The 13,128-nt window shown below is 45.3% G+C and overlaps 1 protein-coding gene across 2 annotated transcripts in view; it reads left to right on the top strand.

Annotated features, from left to right (window-relative positions):
• The window catches only part of UNC5C (unc-5 netrin receptor C), a 266,275-nt gene that overhangs the window by 241,748 nt on the left and 11,399 nt on the right, over nucleotides 1-13,128 (top strand). For both annotated transcript variants that reach the window (XM_074866782.1, XM_074866781.1), the window contains 4 exons: nucleotides 2,525-2,693; nucleotides 5,048-5,281; nucleotides 10,235-10,384; nucleotides 10,617-10,781. In XM_074866782.1, the coding sequence (XP_074722883.1) occupies nucleotides 2,525-2,693; nucleotides 5,048-5,281; nucleotides 10,235-10,384; nucleotides 10,617-10,781 (718 nt within the window). The remainder of the gene's footprint in view (nucleotides 1-2,524; nucleotides 2,694-5,047; nucleotides 5,282-10,234; nucleotides 10,385-10,616; nucleotides 10,782-13,128) is intronic.

Below are 13,128 nucleotides of genomic sequence, written 5' to 3'. Positions count from 1 at the left end.
ATAGTTATATCTGCTTCCCATCTCACTTGCTGACTGTGCAGCCTGGAGTGCCTCCCAATTTCATGTTCTGCATCCTTTTTTATACTTGTGTTAATCGGACATAAAATGTTGCGGCACAGAATCATGCCCTCCATCAGAGTCCTAAAATTTAACAGCTAACAAAATTTTGTCATGGAGCAGTGACTAAACTTCATTTTACTTTGAGACAACTTTAGGCTGTATGATTTATCAGTACCATATTATTTTAATGACCTTTTGGCTTTTTTTAACTGTATGCATCAGTGCTCAGATTCTTGATGATTTTAACTCATTTTTCACCTAAAAGGCACTGCATGAATTATTTTATGGCAATCATGATATATTCCCTCCTGTATTCTTTTTGACTGCTGGTTTTCTAATTCAGTCCAAAAAACTATGATAACTTGTATTTTTTTTCCTTGCTTCTTCATGGGTCAGTAGTCTTTTAGATGAAGTTAGGTTAACCAGATGATAAAATCTATAGCTTGTCATATTTGTAGCTTTCCAGACAAATATTGTAATTTTGAAAGATCTTTCTCATAGGACATTATGTTTTTTGAAATTTCTTGAGTTAAACTGTAGGAGAGTGTTCAAATATCCGTTAATGCACAAGGTAGATGACCATTAAAAACCACCACACTGTGAGTGTTTTTTAAGCTTCTTGTTGTTTCTTATGAAAAAAACCTGAAGTAAATGAGTCTGAAGAATAAGCAATATTTTAGTTAAAAACTGCCCAATTATTTATTCAGTTCAGTCTTGCAAGAGAGTGATCCCTGATCTTCACAATGTGAATCCAGAGATCCCTACCGCATGCCAGAGGAGCTGGACTAAGTACTCTATCTGCTAGTGTTTAATTTCTTTTGTGTACTGTTTGTTAGGCTAAAATAACCGGCATAATACATGATAGCTGTCCAGATTGTTATACTTTACATCTTTTTTGAAAGGCAGCTATATCACAGCTGTTTATTTCCAGTCCACGGCTTTTCAGAAACAATTGTTAAGTCATTTAGTAAACTCATCAGTTAATTTCCACAGATGCATATCATCTGGATTTACTGATTTGCATAGATTTAAATTTTTCCATGACGAACCTTTTTTTTTCTCAAATGTTATAAAAACCTCCCTCAACATTTGTAGCAACAAGAGATACTTTTCAAAAGTGCTTTGTCCCACTTTGAAAAAGGATTTCTCAAAAGTTTGTCTTTCATTTTCTGTGAGATTAATGGAATATTCAGGGAGAATTAAGGTGGACAAAATTAGGATATGCCTCTGGGCCTATCTTTTCCAGAATAGGTGCAATAAATTGGATATCGAAACAGCTTCTGTCCCGATTTGACCTCCTCCTTGGAAATGTTATCTAAGATTACAGCTACTGTTTTTGCTCTTTCTTTTGGTAAAGGCAAAGACTTGCAGAAATAAACAGTATTTAATGTTGTCTCAACTAATTTCCCTAAAACCAATACAGATGTAAATACAAGCATTTGTGAATGCAACAAAGGATTGAACCCTTAGCCAGAGCAGAGGATGGGAGGTCCCATGGACAGATCTGGAGTTTAAGTGCAGATCACATTGAACACTTTTAATCTCCCACTTGCTGGTTTCTGGATCATGAATTTGTCCTCTGTATTATTTAGGAAGGCAGTTGATGAGGCACATTCAGCTGTATTTGTCATACACCAGATGTCGGGATAGTTAAAGTCACTCATGCTTCCTCTGTTTTTAAGCTCCTCAGCAGTTGGTCTGGGATAGTTTACACATACAGACGTGCACACACACACTCTGTCATTTACAAACTACAATGTATATGTATCCTAAACATTTATATGATTTCCCATAACACCCATTCCTAGTGACTGGCAGCAAGCGCACTGGACAATACCCATATTTTTAACTCAACAGCTCTGGATTACCAGTAGGAATCTCAGGCTTTGCGAGTGTGTTTTGCCCTCTGCACTGTTTCTTACCATCCCTTTGCCCTTTCTCCCCCGCTGCCAGTGACACCTGCTCCCCATGGGCACATTTGCAATAGCCATTCTCGTAGATCTGAATGCTTTTTAAGTAAAATGGAGTATCAGTGGGTTTTATGATGACTCTGAACTCAAACTGCACGTCTCAGATGTGCTGTATACCACTTACGAGGTTTTAGACATGCTCATTAGTTCGTTCTCTTTCTCTGTTCCTCAATTTTCTCTGTCCAGACAGTAAATAATTCTCACACGTGGTGCTTATAAGAGCCACTGTTCATTTTTGTATGCTGCTAAACAACTGCCAAATGCAGCAGCCACCTAAACCTGAATTTTGACAAATGAATGATAGTGGGGAAAAAACCAAAACATTTTGGGATTTGTGGGGAAAAAAAAAAAAACAGACTAAACAAACCCACCCATTCTTTCCTTGCACAGTCCTTTATTTGAAGAGAAGGATTTTTTTATTTTCATGTACCTGAATGTTCCTTTTTGACTTTTTCAACTCACTTAACATGTCCATCTTTCTGTCCCCTTGTCAGGCCACCTGTAGAAGACAGCCAAACTCTGCTGACACCGGTGGTGAGCTGCGGTCCACCAGGAGCCCTGCTAACCCGGCCCGTCATTTTAACCATGCACCACTGTGCAGAACCAAACACAGAGGACTGGCAGATCCAGCTGAAGCACCAGGCTGCCCAGGGGCCGTGGGAGGTGAGGCTTCAGCCTGTGCGCTCAGTGCATGCAGGGCTCTCTGCTAGTCTTTCAGCTGCCTTTCTGAACAGGGTTGCCTGTATTTTGGGTTTTCTGTGTGAGATGTGTGGCTGCTACAGGCAGGCAGGAGTGCCCTTCAACACCAGGTGTTTAAGCTGCCCAGTGCCCATGCAGAGATGGTGTCTTGGGGCAGTTTGGTGCCTCCTAGTTCTAACTATTTTCCAAGAAATAGCCTTCATCACAGGATTTTGGCACTTGAGCTTTTGGTTGTGGCAGGATATTGTGCTGAAGTCGTGGGGACAGAAGGAAGAGAAAAGGCAAAATAAAAAAGGGGCTGAAAATAATTTCTGACTAGACTCTAAAAATAAGGAAATGTTTTTTTACAGAATAGTTTTCTCTCTCCTGGTTTATAGTCTGTGGTTTTCAAGAAAGTGAAAATAATGCAGCAAATGATGTCTTGTTTCAGCACCAAGACATCGCCCAGCTTAATAGAATGTATAGGCCTTATCTTTCTTTCCTTTTTCCCTCCTAAGATGTTATTGGTGGACCATGACTTTGATTCAGTTCACGCAGCCAGGATCCAACTCTGCACCCTATGAACTCAGGGGAGCTGCACAAGCGTTGCTGGACAGTGCAGGCTTGGTGGCAGCCTGGGATGGTTCCTTGCCAGTCATGCAGCAGGAGGATGTCCCGGGCAGGGTGGCAGAAGGATCTTCCACTGTAACTGGAGCATAAAGTGATGCTTTTGGTCATGCTGGGCCATCCTGGCAGAGCCCTCCTCTCCAGCCTTGTGCTCCTAGGTACCTACTGCCACCAGTTTGGTCTCACATAATTAATTTGGCAAGGGCACTTTCTCCTACCAGTAGGTTTAATAAGGTCAGGGTGGCTTTTGAAGGGAGTTGGGCTGACAGCAACAAGAGTGCTGTGTCCGGCATTGCCTTCGAAAGGCTTTTGCAATTTCCCCCTGCCTGTGGCACCAGCTCTTCCTCATGCTGTGAGGAAGCATGCAGTGAACATGGGTCTGTCTCGCCAACTAATCTGCACCCCACTGACCTGACTCTTGGCACTGCACGTATGTTCCTTATTTGTGTCTGTGTGTTACTGGCACCTCTTCATTTTCTCCCCCGTCCTCCTCCTGCCCTTGACAGAGCAGTTGCTCTGCCGGCCGTGCACACACTCTGGTGCCAGCACCGCCTCCACAGCGTCAACAGGGTCCCTGACCATCGCATGGAGATTTTTTTCCTTCGCTCAGTTCACACATGTGCACGCACGCGTGCACACACACACACACACACACACACACACGTTTGCACACCCCTGCACCATCACTCAGGGTCAGCACCTCCTGCCAGAGCCAGTTGCTGGCATGGCTGTAGGGAGGTACAATCAGAGCTGCAGCACCTTGCCCTTCAGAAGGATTGTGCCACCCCTGAAAACATGGCACGCTTGCCTTTCCTGAGGCTAGGGGGCCTGCACTTAATGCCAAATTTCAGTTGAGCCCACCACTGCTCAGCTGCCAGATGCATACATTGTGCTGCAGACCTGCAGGCAGTGGGGATGAAACATATGAGTTGCACTGAGCATCATGTGGCCTGTGGTGGCTTTGCAAGAGGTGGCTGTCATCCATTGCTGCCTTTTCACTTCTGCTCTCTCTCAAAGACATTCAAAGCACTTTGTGTTGTATGTAGGATATTACACACAGGGTTGAATAGAGAAATTAGCAGGGGAGCTGTTTTCCTTTACGCACAGGGTGGGGAGGTTGTCTGCATTCAGGCTGTATGTTTTTTTTGTCTTCACCCTGCAGTCTCATCACGGAGGATTATTCTGACGAAGCAGCAGGTGATATTTCATGTAGATGTGGCATTTGGCCATTGTAGAGGTTACTTCCCTTCCTTGAGTTTTTATGACTCCTTATTGTCATGCTTAGGAAGTGAAGGGTGGTTATTTATTCAACACATCTGCAACTGGTGATTTTAAATCATGGTCACCAAATGATTAGTTCTGCAATATCTTTTTCAATAAAGTATTGGTGATATTTTCATTATTTGCCTAACTCTGCCCAGGACTTTAAAAGCTGCTGCAGGATCCAGAGGAAAGAGTTACAAGTCTTAGGGGACTGAGGACAGGAGTAGGTTTCTACTACTGTCATCACCACCAGCACCCCCAGAGAAATCATCCCCTCCTCATGCCTATGCAGGAGAAAAGCCAGAAGCAGGAATTTTAAATCTTGATTAATCTAAGGTGCAAACAGCAAGAACTTTGTCCATCGTCCAGGCTTGAAAGGGTCATTGCTGTCTCAAAGGACAGCAGCTCTGAGGGGTCAGGAGCTCTAACTTGGCCTCTTTCTCCTTTAGGATGTGGTGGTGGTCGGGGAGGAAAACTTCACCACTCCATGCTACATCCAGCTGGACCCAGAGGCCTGCCATATCCTGACAGAAACCCTCAGCACGTATGCCTTGGTGGGACAGTCAATCACCAAAGCAGCAGCCAAACGTCTCAAACTGGCCATCTTTGGACCGCTGTCCTGCTCTTCGCTGGAGTACAGTATCCGGGTCTACTGCCTCGATGACACACAGGATGCCCTTAAGGTGGTTGCTCTTTCGCTCACGTTCCCTCTCTCTCTCAGCTCTCACAGGACTGCAGTCATAGCAGTGACTAGACCCTCTGCTCCATGTATTCCTGCTCCCTGAGTTATTTTTCTGATTAGAAGAAGAGCTTGGCAGCAAGCTGCTGTTTCACAGTTTAACCCTCACATGCCATAAATCATCGTTTGCATAGGGATCTCACACTATTTTCTGCCCACCAGTCTTTTTTCCTTTGTTTACCTGTATCATATCCTGAATCCTAAGATTTTTGCATTATTAAAAGGCCATAAGGTACAGGGGGCTTCATTCGTTATTCATGTATTTTTAATGCTAAGTGCGAGCTCCCCAGAGATGGGGAAACATATAAATGCTTCTTTGTAAATAGTTGATAATGATAAAAGAAGCTTCTGGGCTGTTAATCACTGCCTGCTTTCATACTGCTTTATTACACCTCTTTGCATGCAGCTTTTTGTGTTGGGAATTCGCAACTGAAATAAACCAAAGCTGTTGCTATCTCTAACTATATAACCTTACTCTCACAGCATAATTCTGGCATGCACACAAACGCTCACTACATACAGATGAGCGATAGGTAACCATACTTGCTATTTCTCTTTATAAACACCTGTATTTATACACATGGTATCTATAATAGATGCACTCATGAAATATATATCTCCAACTGCACATGTAAGAGTGGAGGTTATTAAAAGGTGGGTTTTTTTTCTTTTTTCATAGCCAGTGCAACTTCCCAAATGCCTCTTTGCAGCAAAATGAATTTAAAGCCTGACTAAACAGAGTCATCCTGATGCTGTATATGCTTTTGTTTCCTCAGCTCCACACGGGAATTACTGGGATTTAAACCTGAATACACTGGCTGGGAGATGTTTGTGTTGGTTAGACCAGCGACTTCCATCACTGCAAATGGCACACTCTGTTTTCCTCCCCAATCCTACCTGATATCAAGTCCTGCCTGCCTGGACTTTGCTGGGGGCATACTCTTTTGCTATATGTAACAAAGGCAGTAAAATATAAGGGTTGAAGCAGGCATATTGTGACTTCAGCATGGTTTTGTCTGTACAGTGCCTGGGAGCTTGGCCTCTGTCAATGCATTGGTGCTATCAGGCTTTTAGAAACATTTATTTTCCCCGGTCTGAGTTCCCTTTTGTTTTTCCTCTTTAAAAAAAGTGAAAAGGATCTTTCGTAGTGATCAGGCTTCAAAAGTCCTGACAGTTTTATGCCTGTGCTGCGTAATACAATTTTCCACGGGTTCGTCAAGGCCTGAGGTAATAATAAGTGAGTCGGAGGGGCCTTGGACAGACAGCTAATGCAGTCAGAGCTGGGGGAATCCAATTAGGTGTTACTCAAGAGCTATTGGGTTTTTTCTAATTGACTGTGGGGAGAATTGTGAGGTAAAGTTAATCTGATTCGGTGCAAAAGCAGAAGGGATCAGGGGAGCCACTGAGCAACACGGAGGGACCATCTTTCACCTGAGAAGCAGCAGCCAATGTTTGGGAGGGGAGCAGGCCAGTCCTTGGGCTCCTGCTGCAGGTAGACCCCAAAGCGAGCTTGTAATTTGGTGAGGAAAGGTGAACAAAGTCAGGCAGCCACCATCCCACTCGTACCTACTGCTTACTTACAGCAAAGTACGTGCATTTTAATTTTCTTCTTTTTTGACACATTTACCCCAAGACTGGAAGGCCACATATGGGGTTCAAGACCCTTCTAGCTGGTGGTTTACAGGAGGACAGGCACACATACTTGGTGGCCACAAACAAATGTATCAGTTTTACTTCTCTGGAAATTAAAGGTCTGGAAAGAGAAGGTTTAAGAAAAACGAACCTGGTAAACTAGCTGTAGATGAAAGGGTTGAGCATGGACCAGTGTGTATGAACCAGTGTGTATAAACCAGCCCTGTGCGATAGTGTTGTGTAGGCTCAAACTAGGACTGTGTAGAAAGAAAAAAAGGTTGGGGTGTTTGCCACATGCTTTCACAACAGCTGGCACCACAGCAGCCCCATGCTGGGAGGAGGTCCCTGGCACTGCCATATTGCCATAGGGAAGGCATTCACCAGGCAATTCCCTCTGGCTGGGACAAGGCATGCAGATGGGGCTGGGCCAGCGGGTCCTGAGATTAAAAGTAATTTGAAGAGGGTGGGAAAGTTGTAGGCAGCAAGTGAGACACCAGCTGCACTGTCTCAGTGTCTCGGGGCTGGCTGCTCCAGGCAAGGCACGGCAAGAGGAGGGAAGAGCAGCATGAGATGTTCCCACATTGGGATGTCTGAGGTTTGAAAGAGCCTTTGTAGGGGATTATGTGTTTATTTTAATAGGCGACCAAATGCATTCTGTTATTATTTACAACTAGGAATGAGTATGCCATATGCTGAATGTGTCCTAACAGCCACCAAAGGAAGACAAGCAGTTGCGGTATAAAACACAGTGCAGTATTTATCCAGCAGGCTTTTCCCTCTCATCATGCAGAGCAAGCGCTCGCTGCCGAACTGCCAGTGCCTGCAGTACAGTAAGGAAGTGTAATGACTTGTCATCAATAAGGGCTCAGTTATTGTGGAAGCGGCTTGGCAGTATTCCTGGGGGCTGTGGAGCAGTGGGCTCAGCACTGATCATGCATGCAGCATCCTCTGCCCTGCAGGGTCCTGAGCCACCTGGATGGGATGCTCACAAAAACACTTTTTGGGGAAGGGTGAGGGTAGCAATGACCTTGAGCACTGGCCTCTTTTTCAGAACTGATTTTTGCACTTAGAGGGGGATGCCCAAACTAGTCTGCTGTAAAAAAAGAAAGTAATAATACAATAACTGTAAAGAAATCCAGCTGCTTTATTCTCATCTGTTTATTCACATATGGCTTTGACATTGAGGTATGTGAGCTGCGTGTGGCAGTGTGGCGGGGGCTGAGCAGCCTTGCACACGAGGGACGAGTGAATGATTTCAGGCGGTAGCAGGGTGGCATCCCCCAACCTGCCTTGTGCTGCACAGTAACTGTCCTCCAAAAGAAAGGTAAAAAAGGCATAACAGGCATCTGATCTTCTCTCAGTTAATGTGTATTTTTCCCTCTAACGAAGAAAGGCAACAGATTAGACTAAACACTGATGCTTGCCTGTACCCCATTAATGAGGAAGCCCTTTCCAAATATAGGTAGTGGCTGTCCTGGTGGCACTGATGTTGGAGGGATGCCTTACACAGCTCCATCTCCTAGGAAGAGCGTAAGGGCCTGAGTCCCAGCTCACAGGAGTGATGAGAGGTGATGGGGAGGGTGGCCAGAGCCACCTCAGCATGGGGCAAGCAACACGTAGCTCCGATTTTGCTCAGAAGGGCATAGAAGCGCCAGCCAGCAGGATAAGCACTGCTCTAAATAAAATGCCGTATGGCCAGAGCCAGCCTGCAGGTTTGAAGGGCTGTGCAAATCATGGCTGTAATTAATTCTGAATTAATGAGCTGAGTGGCATGGGAGAAGCATGGGCTGCTTGGCATCCTCCAGTTGGACCATGTAGAAGGGCTGTGGTGACCAAGGGCGGTTACCAAAGTGGGATATTGAAACTAGACACCCAAATGTTGTGGGTGGGATGGTGCAACATCATGCTTCAATGTAGTGCAGCCCCACAGCAGTGCAGCTCCCAGGGCTGGCACTGCAGAAACAGGAGCAGCCATTCAGCCCCTGAGCCCTGTGTGCCTAAGAGGTGATGTCTGCAATTAGCTCGTGTAGTGCCGTGAAGTTGTCTTCTGGCCCTTCCAGGGAGGTAATTTGGACGTAATGAAGATCTATAGTAATCAGATAATTAATATCGATTGCTCTTTAGACATCTTGACAAGGTAATTAGGGAGCACTGGAAAGAAGCTGTAACTGATTCATTGGCATAACCTTAATCTAAAAGGTTTCCTGATTTTGTTTCTTTTCCTCTAATGGCTGATAAACTAACATAATTTTAGCTTCAGTATCTGCCAGGTGCTGGGCTCACCAGGCACAGGGGCTTTTCTTGTGTGCTAACTAGATCCAGAACATGATCAGGAGTAGCTTGTTTTGTGTGCCCACATACTCCTTGAGTGTTTTCAGTCTGTGCATGATTGGCTTTGGCCACATGAGACTGGTTGGTTGGGTGGATCTTGTAATTAAATATGACTGAGATTGGCTATTTTGGTTTCTAATGGGGCTCATGTAGGTGCCTTTGTACATGCTTCTTCCATGTGGACTACAGTTAGGCTGCTTTTAGGCAATGGTCCACTGTGGTCTCATTAGTTACAAGCATATATTTATTTTTAGCTGCAGAAAATGACCAGACCCTTGGCTTACTAGCTTTTAATTACAAGATCAATATTTCAGCATTCATACGTACAAAATGCTCCGTCACAGAGTCTCACGTTGTTTTGATACCATCCCGCTTGACAGTTAGTCTCAGCGTATCTGTTATGTCCTGTATCACTCTGTCATAGAGCAGTTTGCCAGGAGGCCACAAGCTGAAGGACCAGCGATATGCACAGGTCCCATATCAGCAGGACCGACAAAAATAAGACCTTCCAAAACCAAAATAGTAAAGCTACCATTAGATGTCCAGTTTGTTGAGCAGTGGAGAAGACTGATACATGTCTGTATTCAAACAGTGCCTGGATGCAAAGTCTTTGCATTCGATATAATAGCATGCAATTAAGCTTTGTGCCTATAGGACATGTCAGATAACAGTATGTCTCCCAAAGGAGACATGGGTGCCTGTGTCCCTGCTGGGCTGCTGCTGTATGATGGGGACGAGGGGGTTATACTCAAATCCACTAATGCAATTCCAGTTCACAGGAAAACACAACTCTGCAATGCCTGTGCTTTTTTTTTTTTTCTTCTGTATTACACAAGTTACAGCATCCACAGCAGTCAATCTTGAGGAGTCAGAAGACCAGTGTGCTGTTTTGATGAAATGTGACCACCTTCTTCTTTTTACTGCAATACTGCAGGAGGTCCTCCAGCTTGAGCGGCAGATGGGCGGTCAGCTTTTGGAGGAACCCAAAGCTTTGCATTTTAAGGGAAGCACCCACAACCTCCGCCTATCCATTCATGACATTGCCCACTCTCTCTGGAAGAGCAAACTGCTGGCTAAGTACCAGGTGAGCATCACAAACCATTCACCTTGGATCCTAGCAGTGAAGCTTAAAGAGATACAGTGACACGGGGCTATTTATAAAACACCAGGTGCCAGGCTGCAGTCCTGTGGACTTTTTTTTCACTGAACCATTTGCAGTGACAGTAGCATGGAGCACACAGTCTCTGGTCATACAGCCTCCATGCCCTGATCCCCCATCCCCCCACGACTGTACTTTTTTTGCTTTCCTCCTGCAGGAGATTCCCTTTTACCACATCTGGAGTGGATGCCAGAGGAACCTGCACTGCACCTTCACACTGGAAAGGTTCAGCCTAAATACCCTGGAGCTGGTGTGCAAACTCTGTGTGCGACAGGTCGAAGGAGAAGGGCAGATCTTCCAGCTCAACTGCTCTGTCTCAGAGGTAAATGACGTTGGTGCACTTCTCTATCTGACTGCAGGAACACGGGAGGACGAAGGAGGTATATCCTTTCCCATTACTACCTGTTTAGTGCTTCCCATTTTCCTCCTGACTGCTGGGATGGACATAAAGGTTGGATTAAGTTGTTGCTTTGTATCTCCTGTTGCATTTTCCCTTAGTTTCTCTCATCTGGAAGGGAGCATCCCTCCTTCAGGGGAGGGAGGAGGGCAGCTGTTGTCTCCCTGCTATTGCTGCCTTTCTGTGTCTGTGTGGAGGAGCTCTTTGCCTACCAGTCTGTGACACATCTCAAGAAGCACCACATGGTTCTGTTTCCTGGCAGTCCCCAAGACCATTATGCCTGACATTTCCCTGGAGGGGGAGAAAGGAGAATAGGAAAATGTCATTGCCATATGTTTGCGTGAGCCACTCCCCTCTGATCCCACGCAATAACTGCTGTGCAATAGGGAATATCAGATGGTCTAGTTGCAATAGACTTTTCTCCTCATATTTTGCTACTGCCACAAATCCTGACTATTATATTCGACAATTTTTCTTTTGATGGCCAACATTTTCATGATTGTAAGTTTTGGAACATCTTTGCTGATGCTATGTAGCACCTGGAGAACCTGCTCCTCAGGGCAGTCAAGCTTAGAGCTGAGACCAACCGACATGTTCAGGTGTGAACTGGCATTGACTTCAGTGAATGTGCTGGTGGCTTTTGTGCCTGATATCCTCATCGGCTATGAAGAGCAGACTCTCGGGCAGCAATTGCTGCTGGCTGACTTGGGGAAGGGCTGGGAGACCACAGTTATTTGTGCTGTAGGGCCCCGATGGTGTGCACCATTACCCATAACATCTGCTTGGTTATTGGGTGTAGAGTTACATATTCAGCTGGGGACTACACAGCATTAAAGACAGATGGTAAAACAAGTATCATAAACAATTATTGTAATAAGTGCTGCATTGAGGTAATCTCTAATTTAACCTCACACAGAAGAGAAAGACTGAGAGTAACTTTAATGAAATGCAAGTATACACTATAATCATCTTCAGCTGCTTGTGTGTAATAGGGCCTGGTAATAGATTCAGAGGGAACAGGATAATATTCTTGTCTTGTGCTTCAATCCCATCCATCAGGGATGAATAGAGGAGGGGAATAATACCACCGCTATCAAGGCTGACTACTGCAAAATTGCTCCTCTTGGTTGACATGTAGTGATGTTCCTGAGCCCAAGTGAGGGGCAGGAGGACCTTGGGCTGCTAAGGGCTGACATACAGGGTTGTGTCAACTTTGTTACTAGAAAAAAACCCTAAAACTCAGCTGGTTTGATTACAAAAGTTACCTGGAGGTATAATAACAGCAACCTGGAAACTGATGTGTGTGCCTCTAGAGGCCTCAGAGGAAGGGATTGTTGTGATAAAGACACCAGACCAGGCATTAGGAAACCTTAGCTGCGGTTACTCACACTTACTTCTAACTAGGTGACTAACTAGGTCATGTAAGGGTGTGTTTTGGTCACTCTGATGGTGTCTGATTTGGTTCACTTCTGGTGATTTCAAATTGTGCACATTATTCTCTTCTTGTGAGGGAGGCAGGCAGCTAGTGGTTAGGCATTGCAGGACCATGCTGGCACCTTTCTTCGTTGCTGGATCTGCCTCTCTGCCTCTGTCCCCGTGTGGTAAAAATACAGTAACACAGTTTCCTGCATCCTCCCTTTATAGGCTTTCTTTTTTGTCCCCTGTAAAGGATGTAAAACTTATTCTGCCTTTATACAGTGTCTTCCACTGGAACTTCAAAAATACAAATGCAGTGAGTGCCAAAACATGCAAATTTATGAGGCAAAATGAAGAGTGAGATAAAGGTCTCACACCATTTGTTTTCAAAGCCCCTTTTTCATCTCTCCTGTCAGTACACACACGAAGGTGCACCAGGACACCACCACGGATACCTGGCCTCCCTCTGCAGCCATCCTGATGCACCTGGGGTAGCAGGCCACCTTGAGAGCCGGGGCAGCGCTGCCTCAATGTGTCACTTGCATCCCTTGGCCCAGAATAAAAAGGGAAGGTTGTCCATCTGCGATGCCACCAGTCAGCACCCTACAGCCACCTCTGACCTGCCAGCGTGGGTGAGCCTGGAGGCAGTAGCAGTGGCATGTGAGTCATTTTGCCGGCCCCCAGGCAGCCCCCGCTGCCAGGCAGTTAGAGAGGAAAGTAGCTTGTTGTCTAAAGTGGTGGCGTTGGGGCATCCAGTCTGTGATGCAGGACCTTGGCGCCCAAGTAGGGATTCTGCACTTGGCACTGCATTGGGCTTGTTCACTGAGGACATTACGGTGTGGTATAAACCTTCCTT

This window comes from Strix uralensis, chromosome 4 (genome assembly GCF_047716275.1).
Source record: "Strix uralensis isolate ZFMK-TIS-50842 chromosome 4, bStrUra1, whole genome shotgun sequence".
In the NCBI taxonomy this organism is placed as follows: Eukaryota; Metazoa; Chordata; class Aves; order Strigiformes; family Strigidae; genus Strix; species Strix uralensis.
The sequence above is the reverse complement of the archived record's forward strand: the minus strand, read 5'-3'. Positions and strand labels throughout refer to the sequence as shown.